A 15,637-nucleotide genomic window follows, 5' to 3' on the forward strand; every position below is an offset into this window, starting at 1 on the left:
TACAACCCAGTCATCTGCCATTTACCACCCTACTCACAGTGCCACCCTGTCGCCTGCCACCCACCACCCTCTCACCTTGCCACCCTGCTACCTACCACCCTGCCACCTACCATATTGCTTCACTGCCACCTACCCACCCTGCCACCCGAACCATACCTATACACCCCTCGCATCAGCACCAAAACATGGAAAAGCTATTTAAATGATCCAAGCTTTGCAGTGTGTTAACGACTGAGAGACTTACCAAAATACAACAGCTACTGCCCTAAAAAGGGAGCATGCTTGGCCTTCCTTGATGATTCTGCCCTTGGAGCAAGGACTCTGAGAACATTTCTGAAGAAGTTCACAAGTCTGGGCCTGGAATATGAAGTTTCGGCATTGAGTAAAAATATTGGAGCAAGTGACACTCTGATGATGATGACCATTCCTCAGAAGATTTCACCTACAGATTTACCCACGTTTACCAACATCTCCATATGGACAATATCATTAAATACTCCCTTTTCCATAGTGGCTTCCTCAAAAAGTTCAACTGCATTAGTCAGATATGAACTACTGTCCACAAATCCTTCTTAATTCTCTTTGATCAGCTGATACTGGTACAAGTGCTTGGTTGCTTTGTCCCTGATGACAGATTCCAGTGACTATCCCAGAACTGAAGATAAACTGATAGGCTTGTAGATACCTGCTTTCCCTGTCCATTCCTTGTTAAATAATAAAGTGACATTTGACATTTTCCGAGCCATTTTTCAATCCTGAATCTGGATGATCTTTGAAAATATGACAAACACCTGTAATTTCTTTGTATTCCTTTGAATAGCTGATGTGAACACTATCACATCCTGCAGATGAGGTTACCTGAAATCCTAATCTCTGTGTTATGTCTGAATAGAGGAAGTGACTGAAATCTGGAGCATGAAGAGAATCCTGGAAGGTGGTTGGTTCATTACTCGGGGACATACACAAATCACCTGATGTTTTCTGAGGATGTGTAAGAACTCCTTCCTGATGTGGGACTGGTTTAAGCAGTTCACTGTCGTCAATTCACTTATCATTCCTTTGAAATTTACCGTACCGAAATTCACAATGTTCATAAATTCATAAGATATCGGAGCAGAATTAGGCCTTTTGGCCCATCGGGCCTGCTCCGCCATTCTATCATGGCTGATATGTTCCTCATCGGCTACCTACAATGCTGCAGACCAAGAGCTGGAATGCAAAATCAGCCAGAGCATCTCCTCCTTATCACACATGACCTAGGACCGGGAATAGGCAATTTAGCCTCCCGAGCCTCAACATCCTCATGTGATCGTGGCTGATCCCATCCTTGGCCTAGCCTCAACTCCACCTTCCTGCCCATTCTCCTTAACCCTTCAACCCATTACCAATTAAACATCTGTATAACTCCTCCTTAAATTTATTCACTGTCCCAGCATCCACCGCACTCTGGGGTAGCGAATTCCACAGATTCACAACCCTTTGGAAGAAGTAGTTTTTCCTCAAATCTGTTTTCAATTTGCTGCCCCTTATTCTCAGATTATGACCTCTAGTTTTAGAATGCCCCACAAGAGGAAGGTAAGCTCCACGTCTACTTTATCCATACCTTTCAGCAACTTGCATACTTCGATTTGATCTCCCCTCATTCTTCTAAACTCGAGAGACTATAGGTCTAAACTGTTCAATCTTTCCTCATACGACAAATTCATCTCTAGAATGGATCCAGTGAACCTCCTCTGAACTGCCTCCAATGCCGCTACATCTTTTCTCAAATGAGGAGACCAAAACTGTGCACAATACTCCAGAGGCAGTCTTACCAATACATAGAACATAGAACAGTACAGCACAGAACAGGCCCTTCGGCCCTCGATGTTGTGCCGAGCAATGATCACCCTACCCAAACCCACGTATCCACCCTATACCCGTAACCCAACAACCCCCCCCCCCCCCCATTACCTTACTTTTTAGGACACTACGGGCAATTTAGCATGGCCAATCCACCTAACCCACACATCGTTGGACTGTGGGAGGAAACCGGAGCACCCGGAGGAAACCCACGCACACACGGGGAGGACGTGCAGACTCCGCACAGACAGTGACCCAGCCGGGAATCGAACCTGGGACCCTGGAGCTGTAAAGCATTTATGCTAACCACCATGCTACCGTGCTGCCCCTATATATATACCTTGTATAGTTGCAAAAACACTTCCTTACCTTTATACTCAATTTGTTTTGCTATAAATGCCAACATTCCATTTGTTAGTTTGTGATTCTAACATTTCCCTATAAAACATATTATTAAATTCAATCATTCTGGTCACTATTTTAAAGACATCCTCTTGCCATTGAATTGTTGAGTAAATTTGGTTCATTCCACATCCTTAAATCTGGCACAACTTGTTCCCCTCTTTTTTTCAACTCTGTTGCTCTTGGAAACTGTCTCGCTACATTCTTGAAATCAATTACCTCCACTCCTTGAGCCGTTCGCCTCACCATAACTTGTTAAAATGTTGGCAATTGTTCAACTTTTAATCAAGCATTTCACGCTTCGCCTCAGTAATCCTTTTATAACATGAAGAGCGATTGTTTTAATGTTATGGAGTGCTGATCCCAAAACAGCATTCTAAGGGTTAATGCTATGATACTACACAGACAAGAAGGCTCTGAAAAATGCATGTAAATTCTGCCAATTAATAAGTTGCCTTGTTAACCAATCAGAGCTGTGTAGCCGGGGTGGCGTAATAGGGGCCATTTCAGAACAAACCTCTATTTTATTTGACAAAAAAGAACAGAGAAAAGGAAGCAAAGTTGAAGAATGTATTAACTCTCATCCTGGGAATGGTGTTGTGCAAAAGTATGACCTCTGAACTCAACTGGTGTTCATCAGAGGTCACCTCCCTGGAAAAATGGTCAAAGCTGTAATATATTCTTAGGTCCGTTTGACAGGAGTAACAGCTCTTAAAAGGGGCATCAGGATTCCAAGGCAATTTGTCTTTGGTAATAAAGGTAGGGGCAAAGGAAGGGAATGAAATGTGTGCACAATGTAGCTTTGAGTTATCCAAGGATCGAAATGTGCACAATATCTAGTCTACATAATATCACAACCGTTGCACGACTCACAGCTGGACTGGGAAAACCTATTGCGAAGATGGCAAATGTAGAACCAGCTGTATCTGTAAGACTGTATGAAAGTAATCACTGTGTAAGTGATGGTATTGTTTACTGTTAGTCAAATTGGATGAAGCAAAATTACTATTGTGAGCAGATTGTGTTCACGAATAATAACGCAATGTGAGTAAAGAAGTAAACCATCAGACTAACATTAAAAGCATCAACAAAGAAAAGATACAGAGCATGATTTTCCCACTGTATTACACCTGATGTCGATCTGGGTGCACCTGGAGCATCGCAGGAGCAGCCCAAATTGGGTTTTGTACCACGCACATAACCCTGCATGAGTCACCCGACCTGCAGCGCTTGGCGCAGTCGGGATCAAACCTTCACTGGGCATGATCCAGATAATCATGTTTAAATGATCCATTCGGCCTATTTGAGACTGTATTCTCCTGACATCTGGGATTCACCAGCCGTACCGACAAGGCCTCAACTGGAAGCTGATTAGTACTGGTCTCCACTTGCTGGCCACTCGGGGAAGGGGGGGGGGGGTCTCGGAGGCCAGTGGAGCCCCTCGGGTGGTAGGGGATAGGTTACGGCAGTACTCTGACAATCCTCCTGGCACGTGCAGCTTGGCACTTCAAGTATGCCAGGGGCACTGCCTGGGTTCCAGATTGGCAGTTACAGGGTGCCTGGGTGCCAGGCTGGCACTGCCAAGGGTCGGGGCCTGAGGGGGCCGTGCCCATGAAAGGGTGTGTGAAGGGCTGTGGGTGAATGGGGGTATGAAGGGTTTCATGAATGTTGGGGGGGGGGGGGGTTAATGGCGGTCCTGAAATGTGGGGTCCTGAAAGGGGGTTGCGGGGGCCTGAATGGGGTGCCCTCAGCGACTCCATAGCGGGATGTGTTCACTTGGACAGGGGGGGTAATGCCCATGTGTGCGAGGGGTAGGTAGTATTGTCCATGGGTGGGGGGTTTTAGGGGCCCTCAAGCCCACTTAGAGATCGGGGCACCCTTTCAAATTGACAGCACCATCTTTGAGGAGCCATCTCGCCAGCGAGTTCAGTTCCCCAGTGATGAAAATCATTGTTAGACCAGAGGAATCTCCCCAAGGCCCAAACAAACAACCAAGGGTGCAATTTAACGACCACATTGCACTTAGCGCGGATCGGCATGAGCCGGTTGGATAGCAGGAGAGGCCAAAATTGGGATCCGCACCGGGCGGCGATTGGTTCCCGATCTATCCCGCTCTCGTTGGTGGGTTCCAGATCCTGCCTAATCATGGCGAGGCACCAATTAACACCAATCGAGGGCAATCTCCTTCTCATTAACGAGATGGACACCCTATATCTAACGTCCCCCAGTGGAAGGTCATGCAGGCACCCTATAGCACTCCTATTTAAAAACAGGAAGCTAGCACAATGGCTTGCAGCCCAGGGGCGCTGAAACTGCTGCCCCAGTGCTCAGGGAGGGAGGTGGGGGGTGGGAAACATGGTGAGAAGGGAGTCGGGGTCCCAGACAGGACGGGCTTACTCAAGGGGCTAGGTGCCATCGGTGGGGCATCGCCTCTGTGTTTGGGTGTTGAGGGGCTCAGCACCCACGTGTCTGACAGGCCATCCCCTGGATTATGTGCACCCATAATAGGGGCAACCGTAGCTGCTATCTGCCTGTCCCACCAAACACCTCCAGGGCAGTGCTCTGTCCATGGTAATTTGGTGCCGGTCACTTTAACTCCCTCTGACTGTGAGCAGCCTCTGGCTGCACAGCTTAAGGCTATTTTTGATAAAGAATTACAATTGTTCGCTCACAAGTGGCTGCACATTGTGTTTGCTGCTTGTTCTTGTTGTTGGCTACAAATGCCTGGAGGGGGTGTGTTTGTTTGCTGTTGCCTTTTCTGCTTCTCTGACCTAGAGTAAGGAAAAGGAGAATGTAGAATGACTGTACTGGGGAAGAGGAAGGGGTGATCGTTCTCTATTCTGGCATGCTCTGCATTGTTGAAATTTTCCAGTGTGACCTTTCATTATTGAGAGTCTCCTTATGGGAGCTGATGGAGGGGAACAGAGAGGCGGATTGATCTGAATGCAGCTGCAGCTCCCTGGAGGATGTGTGTTTGTCTCCTGCCATCTCTTTTGCTTCTGTGACCCGGAGCAATGAAAGGGATGATGTACGATGACCTGCTCCCACCACTGGTGAAGGGGTAGGTGAAGGTGAAAGGGTGCTTTTTCTCTTTTCTCGCATGCTCTGCATCTGAGTGACTTTCCGGTGTGACTTTCCACTGTTGAGAGTCTACTGCTCGGAGCTGTGGAAGAGGGATTAAGAGGTGGAGTGATGCAAGCAAACACCTTGCTGAAGGTGTTGAAGAAATGCTTTGCAGATTGCTTGTGGCGTTATTGAGCTGCAACTATTTCATGTTTAATGTCTGGAGGCGTGTGTTTGTTTATCGCCGCCTCTTCTGCTCTTCTGGCATGCTCTGCATTGGTGTGACTTTCTAGTGTGATTTTCTACTTTTGAGAGTCTACTGCTGGGAACTGCAGGAAAGGGAAAGAGAGGTGGGTGGTCTGAACGAACAACCTGATGAAGATGTTGAAAAAATACTTTTGCAGTGGCTGGTGACTTTATTGTACTGTTGACTGGTTAATGTTTAATGACTGGTGAAGTACATTCTGCGGTAAAATAATCTATTCCCCATTTATCTCTTATGTTAGTTTATTAAGTACATTTGTAGATGTCTCCCCTTAATGCATTGTCCTATATTAATGACAATACAAATGCGGAAAAATAAAAACAACACAATATAACATTATCTCTTGACAGTGCAACTAATAACAGAATGTGATATGAGTAATCAGTCTACATTTAATTTAAATTTCTTCAAACATCTCTCAAAGCATGAATCAGAAAACGGTAAATATTCTTTTTTTAAAAAAAAAGAGAGGCACGTAAACAAATAAAAACATTAATCTTGGGGCAAAAAGTGAATTCACGATGGCAGCAATGTTTGTTACAGATTCCATTCTGGAGGCTGCGGGTCAGGTTGGGTTGGGAAAATCACTTATTTATTCCAAGTGAATTTTCATTTCATGGTTCTTCGGAAATCACCAAACTTCTTTTGCAAACTTTGGAAACCATAGATTTCATAATCGGACCTTTATCAGGATTCTTAGGCTGTTGGTATGTAAAATGATAATTAGTGCTGGAAAGTCGAGGATATTTCTCAATCTGTCTCAAAGTTGTACGTGCTTATGTTGATATTGACAGGAGAACGCTTAAGGCTTTATCAAAATACTAGTCACTCGCTATTGCAGTGCATGTGTGAGCTCAAACTCCATCATTGTTCTATTCATTCATTCCTGCTATATGGTACAGAATGTTGGCGTTACCATCAGCATCCTGGCAATGCTTTGGATGCCTCCACTAAAATCACCTAAGGCCCATCATGAGAATTCAATGGCAGGACAAAAATCGCAAACAATGCAGTCCACTATCGTGAGAGTTCCAGAGATTCCTGATCCTCTGAGAGAAAAGGATTCTCCTCATCTCTGTCTCAAATGAACGGTCCCTTATTTTAAAAATGTCACCCCCTAGTTCTAGATTTTCTGACAAGAGGAAATATCCTCTCCACATCCACTATGGAGCCCGCACTCCAGAAAATTCAACTGAAATGGAAAGACCCTGGTGGGATTCTCCGACCCCGCGCCGGAGACGGGAGAATTGAGCCCCGCCACCGGCTTACCGATTCTCCGGCGCCGATTCTCGGAGCCCGCGGGATTGCCGCTGCGGCTGTCGGGGGCTGTTGAAAGCAGCCCCCCTCCCCCTGCCGATTCTCCGGGCCCCGATGGGCCGAGTTTGGCCGAGTCCCGCCGGCGTGGGTTACTCAGGTCCCACATGACGGCAACTGGAAGGTGTGTCTCCTGGAACCATCCTGGACAGGGCACGGGGGGATCCGATCCTGGGCAGGGCAGACCGATCGGCGGGTGGCTGATTCCGTGGGGGCTAATGTTCCTCCACGCCGGGCCCCTGTAAGGCTCCGCCATATTGCCCGGGGGCAGGCGTGGAGATGGGAACCCACGCGCATGGCGCGGAATCACGCCGGCCGTTCCATGCATGCGCAAAATCACGCCGGCCGTAGCGCGCATGTGCGAACTTGTGCCGGACGTTCCGCGCCGGCTGGAGCTGCAGTGACCACTCCAGCACCGACCTATCCCCTAAGGAAGGGGAGCATTTCTGATTATTGGGGACCATTGACACCGGAGTGGTTGGCGCCGCTTTTCACGCCGGAATCAGAACAAGACTGCGAAATTGGAGAATCCCGGCTCCAGTCTCCTACATGGAGATTCACCTGAGGAAGGAGTTGCGCTCCGAAAGCTAATGATTCAAAATAAACCCATTGGACTTTAACCTGGTGTTGTAAGACTTCTTTAATGTTATCATTAGTACTCCTTTTGTCTTTTGCTCCATTACATCTTTATGATTTAATCACCCTTGACCTCCAACCTATCCCTGACCTTCTACTTTGCTCCATTTACTCCTCCCTCTTTTCCAACATCATATAGCCCATCACATTTCTGCCTCTACCCAGTTCTGATGAAGAGTCATGTAAAACTCAAAATGACAATTCTGTTTCTCTCCACAGAAGCTGCTAGCCCTGTTGAGTCTTTCCAGTATTTTGTGTCCATTTTAATGGGATGGGAGCGATCTGTGTTAAGGTCTCAACTATTGTCTGAGTTCATCAACGGTTTAGATTGTGGGATTAGGGCTAGTGTACTGAGATGGATAGAAAACTTGTTGGCAGACAGGAAACAAAGAATAGGAATAAACAGGTATTTTTCCAAATGACAGGCATTGGCTCATGGGGTACCACAGGAACTGGTGCTGGGACCCAAGCTATTCACAATACACAATAATGATTTTGCTGAGGAAACTATGTGTAATATCTCCAAATTTGCAGATAACACAAAACTGGGTGGATGGGTGATGTGGCGGTGGGGGGGAGGGGGGGTGAGGGAGGGGGATGGCTGGTGAGAGGATGCAGAGATTTTTCAGTGTGATTTGGACAAGCTGAGTGAGTGGATAAATGCATGGCAAATGCAGTGTAATATGGATAAATATGAGGTTATCCACTTTGGCAGAAACAACAGGAAGACAGATTATTATTTGAATGGCTATAGATCAAGAGAGGAAAATGTGCAATGAGACCTGAGTGTCCTTGTACAAGTCACTGAAAGTAAGCATGCAGGTGCAGCAGGTGGTGAAGAAGGCAAATGTGCTACATAGTGACTGGATTCGAGTACAGGAGCAGCAGTGTCTTGCTGCAATTATACAGGGCCTTGGTGAGACCACACCTGAAATATTTCATGCAGTTTTGGTCTCTTTATCTGAGGAAGGATCTATGGAGGGAGTGCAGCGAAAGTTTACCGGACTGATTCTGGGATGGTTGGACAGAAACGTGAAGAGAGATTGAATCAGTTAGGATTTTTTCTATACTTTTTGTTAATTCATTTTTTTTCGGGGTGTGGGTCTGGCTAGGCCAGAATTTATTGCCTATCCCTAATTGTCCTTGAGAAGATGGTGGTGAGCATTCTTCTTGAACCGCTGCAGTCCATGTGGTGAAGGTACATCCACTGTGCTATTAGGGAGGATGTTCCAGGATTTTGACCCAGCAAAAATGAAAGAATGCCCATATATTTCCAAGCCAGGATGCCGAGTGACTTGGAGAGGAACTTCCAGGTGGTAGAGCCCCCATGTGTCTGCTGCCCTTGTCCTTCTAGATGGTAGTGGTCGTGGGTTTGGAATGTGCTGTCTAAGGAGCCTTGGTGAGTTCCTGCAGTGCATCTTGTAGATGGTACACACTGCGGCTACTATATGTCAGTGGTGGAGGGAGTGAACTTTTGTGGAAAAGGTGCCAATCACGCAGGCTGCTTTGGCCTGGATGGTGTCAAGCTTCTTGAGTGTTGTTGGAGCTGCACTCTTCCAGGCAAGTGGAAAGTGGACCAAAGGTGGGAATATGGAGTTAACTTGCAGATTAGCAACAAAATCAGCAAAAATAGCAGGTCCAAGGGCTGAGAACCCTCTCGTGTTCCTTTGTCCCATGGTCAACACTGAACAGACACTACTTTTATCCAGTTGTAGAATTTGATATCCCAAAAACAAAATTCACATTTAGCTTTTCTTAAGATATAAGGAGTGGATAAGCGAGCCTCGTACCTTTACCAGACATGCCACAACACCAAAGAAAATGAGGAGGATGGTGAGAATGCATTTCCCAACAAGGATACCAGCGACTGGAGGCGAAATAAATTCATTCCCACAAATTCGACCTAAAAGGAAAAGTGCAGTGAAGTAGGGGTTGCTGTTGATGAAGGCAAGCGGAACATGCGCACGATTCTGCATGGAAACCTTCAACACATTTTTGTTTAGATACACTCTCACTAAATGCTTGCTTCGAGGAACATGTAGCATTTAATCACCTGTTCTTTTAAATTGTGTGCACACTATTAATAATAGTAAACCAAACATTTGGCCATTTATTTCCTGCTCATTAAGATTTGGGATCTTTGGAATGTGATGCCATGTTGGCCCATTCATGGAATCTAACACCTGCAATTCCAAATCCAAAGGAGGATAAAATTGAGAGGTTCTGTGGCCCTTCTGCCTAGGGTTAATAGGTAGCCTGAATGGAGCAACCACAGCAAAATTAGACAGCGCATGCCCTGAACTCCTTAAATAGGGATGTCTTCCCTACCAACATGCTCAACGTCCCATCCTAGTTTTATTGATTCTTGTGACTCAAGCCATTCAGCATCCAAATGTTGGGGAGACTGTGGCATCGTGATAATATCACTGGACAAATTTGAATTCGATTAACAAATGGAAAACTATTCTCGGTAATGGTGAACATGATTGTTGTAAACCTAGCTGGTGCGCTAATGATTTTTAGGAAAGAAAGATGTGCGGGTTAGGTGGATTGGCCATGATAAATTGCCCGTAGTGTCCTAAAAAGTAAGGTTAAGGGGGAGTTGTTGGGTTACGGGTATAGGGTGGATATGTGAGTTTGAGTAGGGTGATCATTGCTCTGCACAACATCGAGGGCCAAAGGGCCTGTTCTGTGCTGTACTGTTCTAAAATCTACCCCAACACTAACAAATCAGTTGACTAATTCAGTCCATAGATTGGGGACTCAGAAAAAGAACTCTCACCAGGGAAGTGGAATTCAGAACATTGTTTGGGGCAGCAGGGTAGCATGGTGGTTAGCATAAATGCTTCACAGCTCCAGGGTCCCAGGTTCGATTCCCGGCTGGGTCACTGACTGTGTGGAGTCTGCACGTCCTCCCCCTGTGTGCGTGGGTTTCCTCCGGGTGCTCCGGTTTCCTCCCACAGTCCAAAGTTGTGCGGGTTAGGTGGATTGGCCATGCTAAATTGCCCGTAGTGGCCTAATAAAAAAGTAAGGTTAAGGAACTGGCCGAAGGGCCAGTTCTGTGCTGCACTGTTCTATGTTCTTACTGTGTCAAAGGCATTTTAATTGCTTGTCATGCTTTGCAATGAACTCTGCGTTATTTTTTAATCTTTCATCTTTTCTATTTGCCATTAAGAAGTAAGAAAATGAGGTTCAATTGCAAAGTTAAATTTAAATCTGAAAAAATAGCTGTTTTGAGTGAATGAATTCTTACCTAGCTTGTTCAGTTGAAGTTAAACAATTTTTTTTAAAAATCATAGAATAATAGTTATTTACAGCTCAGTGGGAGGCCATCCAGCCCACTGTGCGTGTGCCAGCCAGCAAGTAGTTATCCAGGATAATCCCACTTTCCAGCTTGTGATACTTGGTCTGATCAGACACGACAAGCACATGTCAATGTACTTTCTAAATGTATATTTGTGGCACGGGAGGTGGTCATTCGGTCCATCGGGTCCATGCTGCTTCCTGATAGAGCAATCCAGACAGCCGTGTTCTATCACTGTAGCCCTGCAAATTCATGTTTTTCAAGTCCATACCCAATTTCCATTTGATATCATTCATTGTCCCTGCTTCCACAGGTTCCAAACCACCACTACTCGCCATGTTTGACCTCTACCGGCCATTTAGGCAAAAAGATGCAGATTCCCCCTCATCCTTGGGGTGAAAAACAACCCCCTAATCTCCCCTAAATCTCCTGTCTCTTAGACAAAATTAATGCCCCATATTTTACCCCATTCAATTCAGGGGGATAGGCTTTCCCAATCACTCTATCTGAATCCCCCCCTAAATCACAAACTTCAAGAGATCCCCCCTCAACGTTTTCTGACTTAAAGAGAACAAACAGTCCAGGCCTATCCACCCTTCCTTTATTGTTAACATTCTAAATATAGTCCACAGAGGGCATAAGGAGGCCATTTGGCCCATGGAGTCTCTACTGATCCTCCGAAAGAGCACTCTACCCAAGTCCACTCCCCCATCACAATCCAACCTAACCTGCACAATTAAAGCAGAGACAATCCACCCAACTTGCACATCTTTGGACTGCGGGAGGAAAGCGGAACACTCGGAGGAAACCTACGCATACAGATAGAATGTATAAATCGCACACAGACGGGCACCTAAGACTGGAATTGAAACTGGGTCCCTGTCGCTGTGCGTCAGCAGTGCTACCCAGCGTGCACCGTACCGGCCCAACGGTCAAGCAGTCCAGGCAATGTCTGCATAAATCTGCTCTTATACCAGCTCCAGGGCAATCACATCTTTCCTCCAATATGGTGACCTAAACTGCAATTAATGCTCCAACTGTGACCTAACTAGTGCTTTCTCCACTTTTAGCATAACCTCCCATCTGTTGTATTCTACCCCTCAGCTTATAAAGATCAGTGTCCCTCTGCCTTCCTGACCACCTTACGGACTTCTCCAGCTACTTTCATGGGTCTGAATTCATGAACATCCAACATCCTCTACACGTCTCAGTATTTTCCTTATTGTGTACTCCCCTTCCCATTCAGACACCTAACCAACTCAGGAACGAGTGTTTGTTTTGGAATCGCTTCAGTCCTTTTGCTGCTTACGTTGTACTTTGAGTTTGGTACCATTGCCCACGCTGAGTTCCCCAGTCATTGCTTTGGCTGTGCAGAAATAAGTGGCAGAATCATCCTGCCTGAGGTCCGAGATTTTGATGAAAATTCTCCTTTCGGTGAAGTGATGGGATTTCGACCTCTCCGTTCGTCTCATGAGCAGCGGGTCCTCCTCCAACTCCGTCGCGTTTTCCCTTGAAGCACCGCGTGACCAGGAGACTTGTCCGACAGGAACCGGCAGCAACCCACTTCCATAGGTACAGTTCATAGTCACCGAGTCGCCTTCGGTTGCGTCTACCGACTGAGGGGCCTGCAGGACCGTAACTTGTGATTCACCGGCTGAGAGAACAAAAACAAATAATCAAAACGATAGAAGCTTTAAAGGGCGATTTGAGCATAAACCCGCAAAAGCTGACAACTGGCATTACAGTGGTTATCCTGCTGGCTCAGTCCCCACACACTTACCTGGGGAAGACCCTGGCCAAGTGGTAATATCGCTGGCCTGATAACCCAGAGACTCGGGGCCCACGGTTTAAGAAATTGGGTTCAGTACAGTGGTAGATGGATTTTAGTTAATAAATTTGGAATCTAAAAGTAGGATTAGAACATTGTTGGAGGCCAGTCAGCCCTGCGAACCTGCTCCGCCATTCTGTATCTCAATGCCATACCCTTGTGCTTTTCCCATAGACCGCAGCACCTTTAGTGCCTAGAAATCTATTTATTTCCTTTTTAAATGTATTCTGTGAACTGGCCTCAACAGGCTTCTGCGGTCGTGAATTCCACAGGTTCTTCATCATCTGAGTAAACATGTTTCTCCTCATCTCAGTCCTATATGCTGAGATTGTGACCCCCCGCATCCAGTCTGTCCAACGCTGTCAGAATTTTGTATGCTTCAACTAGATGCCCTCTCAATTTTTCTCAATTCCAGTGAATAGAGGCCTAGTTGACCCAATCACTCCTCATCCAATAATCCTGCCATCGCAGAAATTGGCCTGGTGAATATTGATTACACCTCCTCCATGGCAAGTATATTTTTTCTTCGATAAGGAGGCAAAAGCTGCATACAGCACGTCAGATGTGGTCTCACCAAGGCCCTGTACAGCTGGAGTATGACATCTTTATTTGTATACTCAAGTTATCTTGCAATGGAGACCAACTGCTTACTGCCACCTGCACGCTTGTTTTCAGTGACTGGTGTACAAGGACACATAGATCTTATTGTACATTAAAATTTCCCAATCTATCACTGCTTAAATAATATTCTGCCATTCTGTTTCTCTGCCCAAGTGGATAACTTCACATGAATCCATGCCATATTGCATCTGTCCTGTATTTACACACTCACTCAACTTGCTTAAATCACCTTGAAGCTTTCTAATATCCTCCTTACCACTCACATCCCCACCAAGGTTTGTATCATCAGTAAACTTGGTTGCCTCATACAAATCATTGATGTATATTGTGATTAGCTGGGTCACAAGCATTGATTCCTGCGGGATCCAACAAGTCACTGCCAGCCACTTTGAAAACAACCCACTTATCCTTACTCTCTGTTTTCTGTCTGCTAACCAATTCTTAATCTATACCAATATATTTCCCCCAATCCCATTTTGCACAGTAACCTTTTAGGTGGGATTTTTATCAAAAGCATTCGAAAGATCCAAATACACCACACCCACACAACACACTTATTTATTCTGCTGGTTACATCCTTAATTTGACAAACATGCTTTCCCTTTTATAAATCTGTGTTGACTTTGTCTAATCCCATTGATATTTTCTAAGTGTCCTTTTATCACATCCTTCATAATAGACTCCAGCATTTTCAGGACCAATAATTTCCTTCAAGTACCTACCCAATTGTGATTTGAAATCATTGCTTTCTGTTTCCATCATCCTCAATGACAGTGAGCACCCCGCGCTGCATCAAGAAATACTTCCTCCTCACATGCGCAACCCCCACCGCATCTCTTGGCCCAAACCTTAGAGAGGTATGCTGCCAGACCTGTTGGGGTTTTCCAACATTTTCTGCTTTTATTTCAGATTTCCAGCATTTGCAGTATTTTGCTTTTATTACAGCCATCAAACCTGCATTACTTCTTCCTGTCCCCTCCACCAAAAAAAGAATCACCTTACACTTCTCTGTATTAAATTTCAACTGTTACTTGTCTGCCCATTTTGCCATCTCTCTAAGTCCTGTTGCAGTAATTTTTAACAACTCATTTCAAATCATTAAACTTTACTCTGTATTCCAATATCCAAGCCTTTGTAGATAGGCCGAAAATCCCATTTGGTATTTATCACACTGATGAATTGATTCAAATGGTTTTGGTTCATATTTCCAATGTTACCAGGCTCATTTTCTTTGTCATAATGCTTTTCACAAGAGTGGCTATGCATGGGCGCAGCTTGAGCAATTCCACTGTCGGGGACAGGGGACAAAAACATGAAGCTGCTTTTAAAGAACAGGTTCACAAATCCAGTACAAAACCATAAAAGCTAACCTTCATCGTGTTTCTCCTTCACATTTATTCAGAATCCAATGAATTAAAAGAGTTGTGAAAATGGAACCTGGACTTCCAGTGGCGGCCATGGAATGAGTGGTCACACACGTGGTGGTCCTGCCTGAAGGCATTGTTTTTGGCACCTTTTGCACAAACTTTGGAGAATTTCGGTGGAAATGTTGGAAAGAGAGTGGAGGGGATGTTTCCCCCCTGATGGGCCTCTACGGGTTACCAAATGAAGCAGTTGATGAGCTTTGTTAAGGCCGAGTTTCAGCCGCAGCGTAAGGAAATGCAGAGTAACTGGTCAAAGGCGTTTGAGGGGGCAGCAACACCTCTTTACAGGGCTTTGGAATGGGGAGAAGAGCTTCAAGGTGCAGGGGGGTGATGATCCAGCAGGTGGAGAAGGTGGTGTTGGACCAGAGTGATCAGGTTTTGTTGTTGGAGGCGGAGTTGACAATCCTCGGGGACATGTGTAAGACGCTGCGAGAAAAGATGGAGGACCAGGAAAATAGTTCCAGGCGGCAACATACGTGATAGTGTCCATGGATGCGGGGAAGGCCTTTGACCAGGTAGAGTGGAGGTATCTAAGAGGGATGGAGTTTAAGACTAGGGAGGTTATGTTGCAATTGTATAGGGTGTTAGTGAGGCCACACCTGGAGTATTGTGTTCAGTTTTGGCCTCCTTACTTGAGAAAGGACATACTGGCACTGGAGGGTGTGCAGAGGAGATTCACTAGGTTAATCCCAGATCTGAAGGGGTTGGATTATGAGGAGAGGTTGAGTAGACTGGGACTGTACTCGTTGGAATTTAGAAGGATGAGGGGGGATCTTATAGAAACATTTAAAATTATGAAGCGAATAGATAGGATAGATGTGGGCAGGTTGTTTCCACTGGCGGGTGAAAGCAGAACTAGGAGACATAGCCTCAAAATACAGGGAAGTAGATTTAGGACTGAGTTTAGGAGGAACTTCTTCACCCAAAGGGTTGTGAAT

The 15,637-nt window shown here is 45.6% G+C and overlaps 1 protein-coding gene across 1 annotated transcript; it reads right to left on the reverse strand.

Moving 5' to 3' along the window:
- Positions 1-5,918: 5,918 nt before the first annotated feature.
- LOC119975616 lies at positions 5,919-14,541 on the reverse strand. The gene is made up of 4 exons (XM_038815407.1): positions 14,385-14,541; positions 12,136-12,480; positions 9,313-9,425; positions 5,919-6,273 (listed from the first exon to the last, which is right to left on the reverse strand). Exons 1-4 carry the CDS (start codon positions 14,539-14,541, stop codon positions 6,187-6,189), a joined length of 702 nt encoding a protein of 233 aa, XP_038671335.1. The 3' UTR covers positions 5,919-6,186.
- Between the last annotated feature and the right edge of the window lie 1,096 nt (positions 14,542-15,637).

This window comes from Scyliorhinus canicula, chromosome 13 (genome assembly GCF_902713615.1).
Source record: "Scyliorhinus canicula chromosome 13, sScyCan1.1, whole genome shotgun sequence".
In the NCBI taxonomy this organism is placed as follows: Eukaryota; Metazoa; Chordata; class Chondrichthyes; order Carcharhiniformes; family Scyliorhinidae; genus Scyliorhinus; species Scyliorhinus canicula.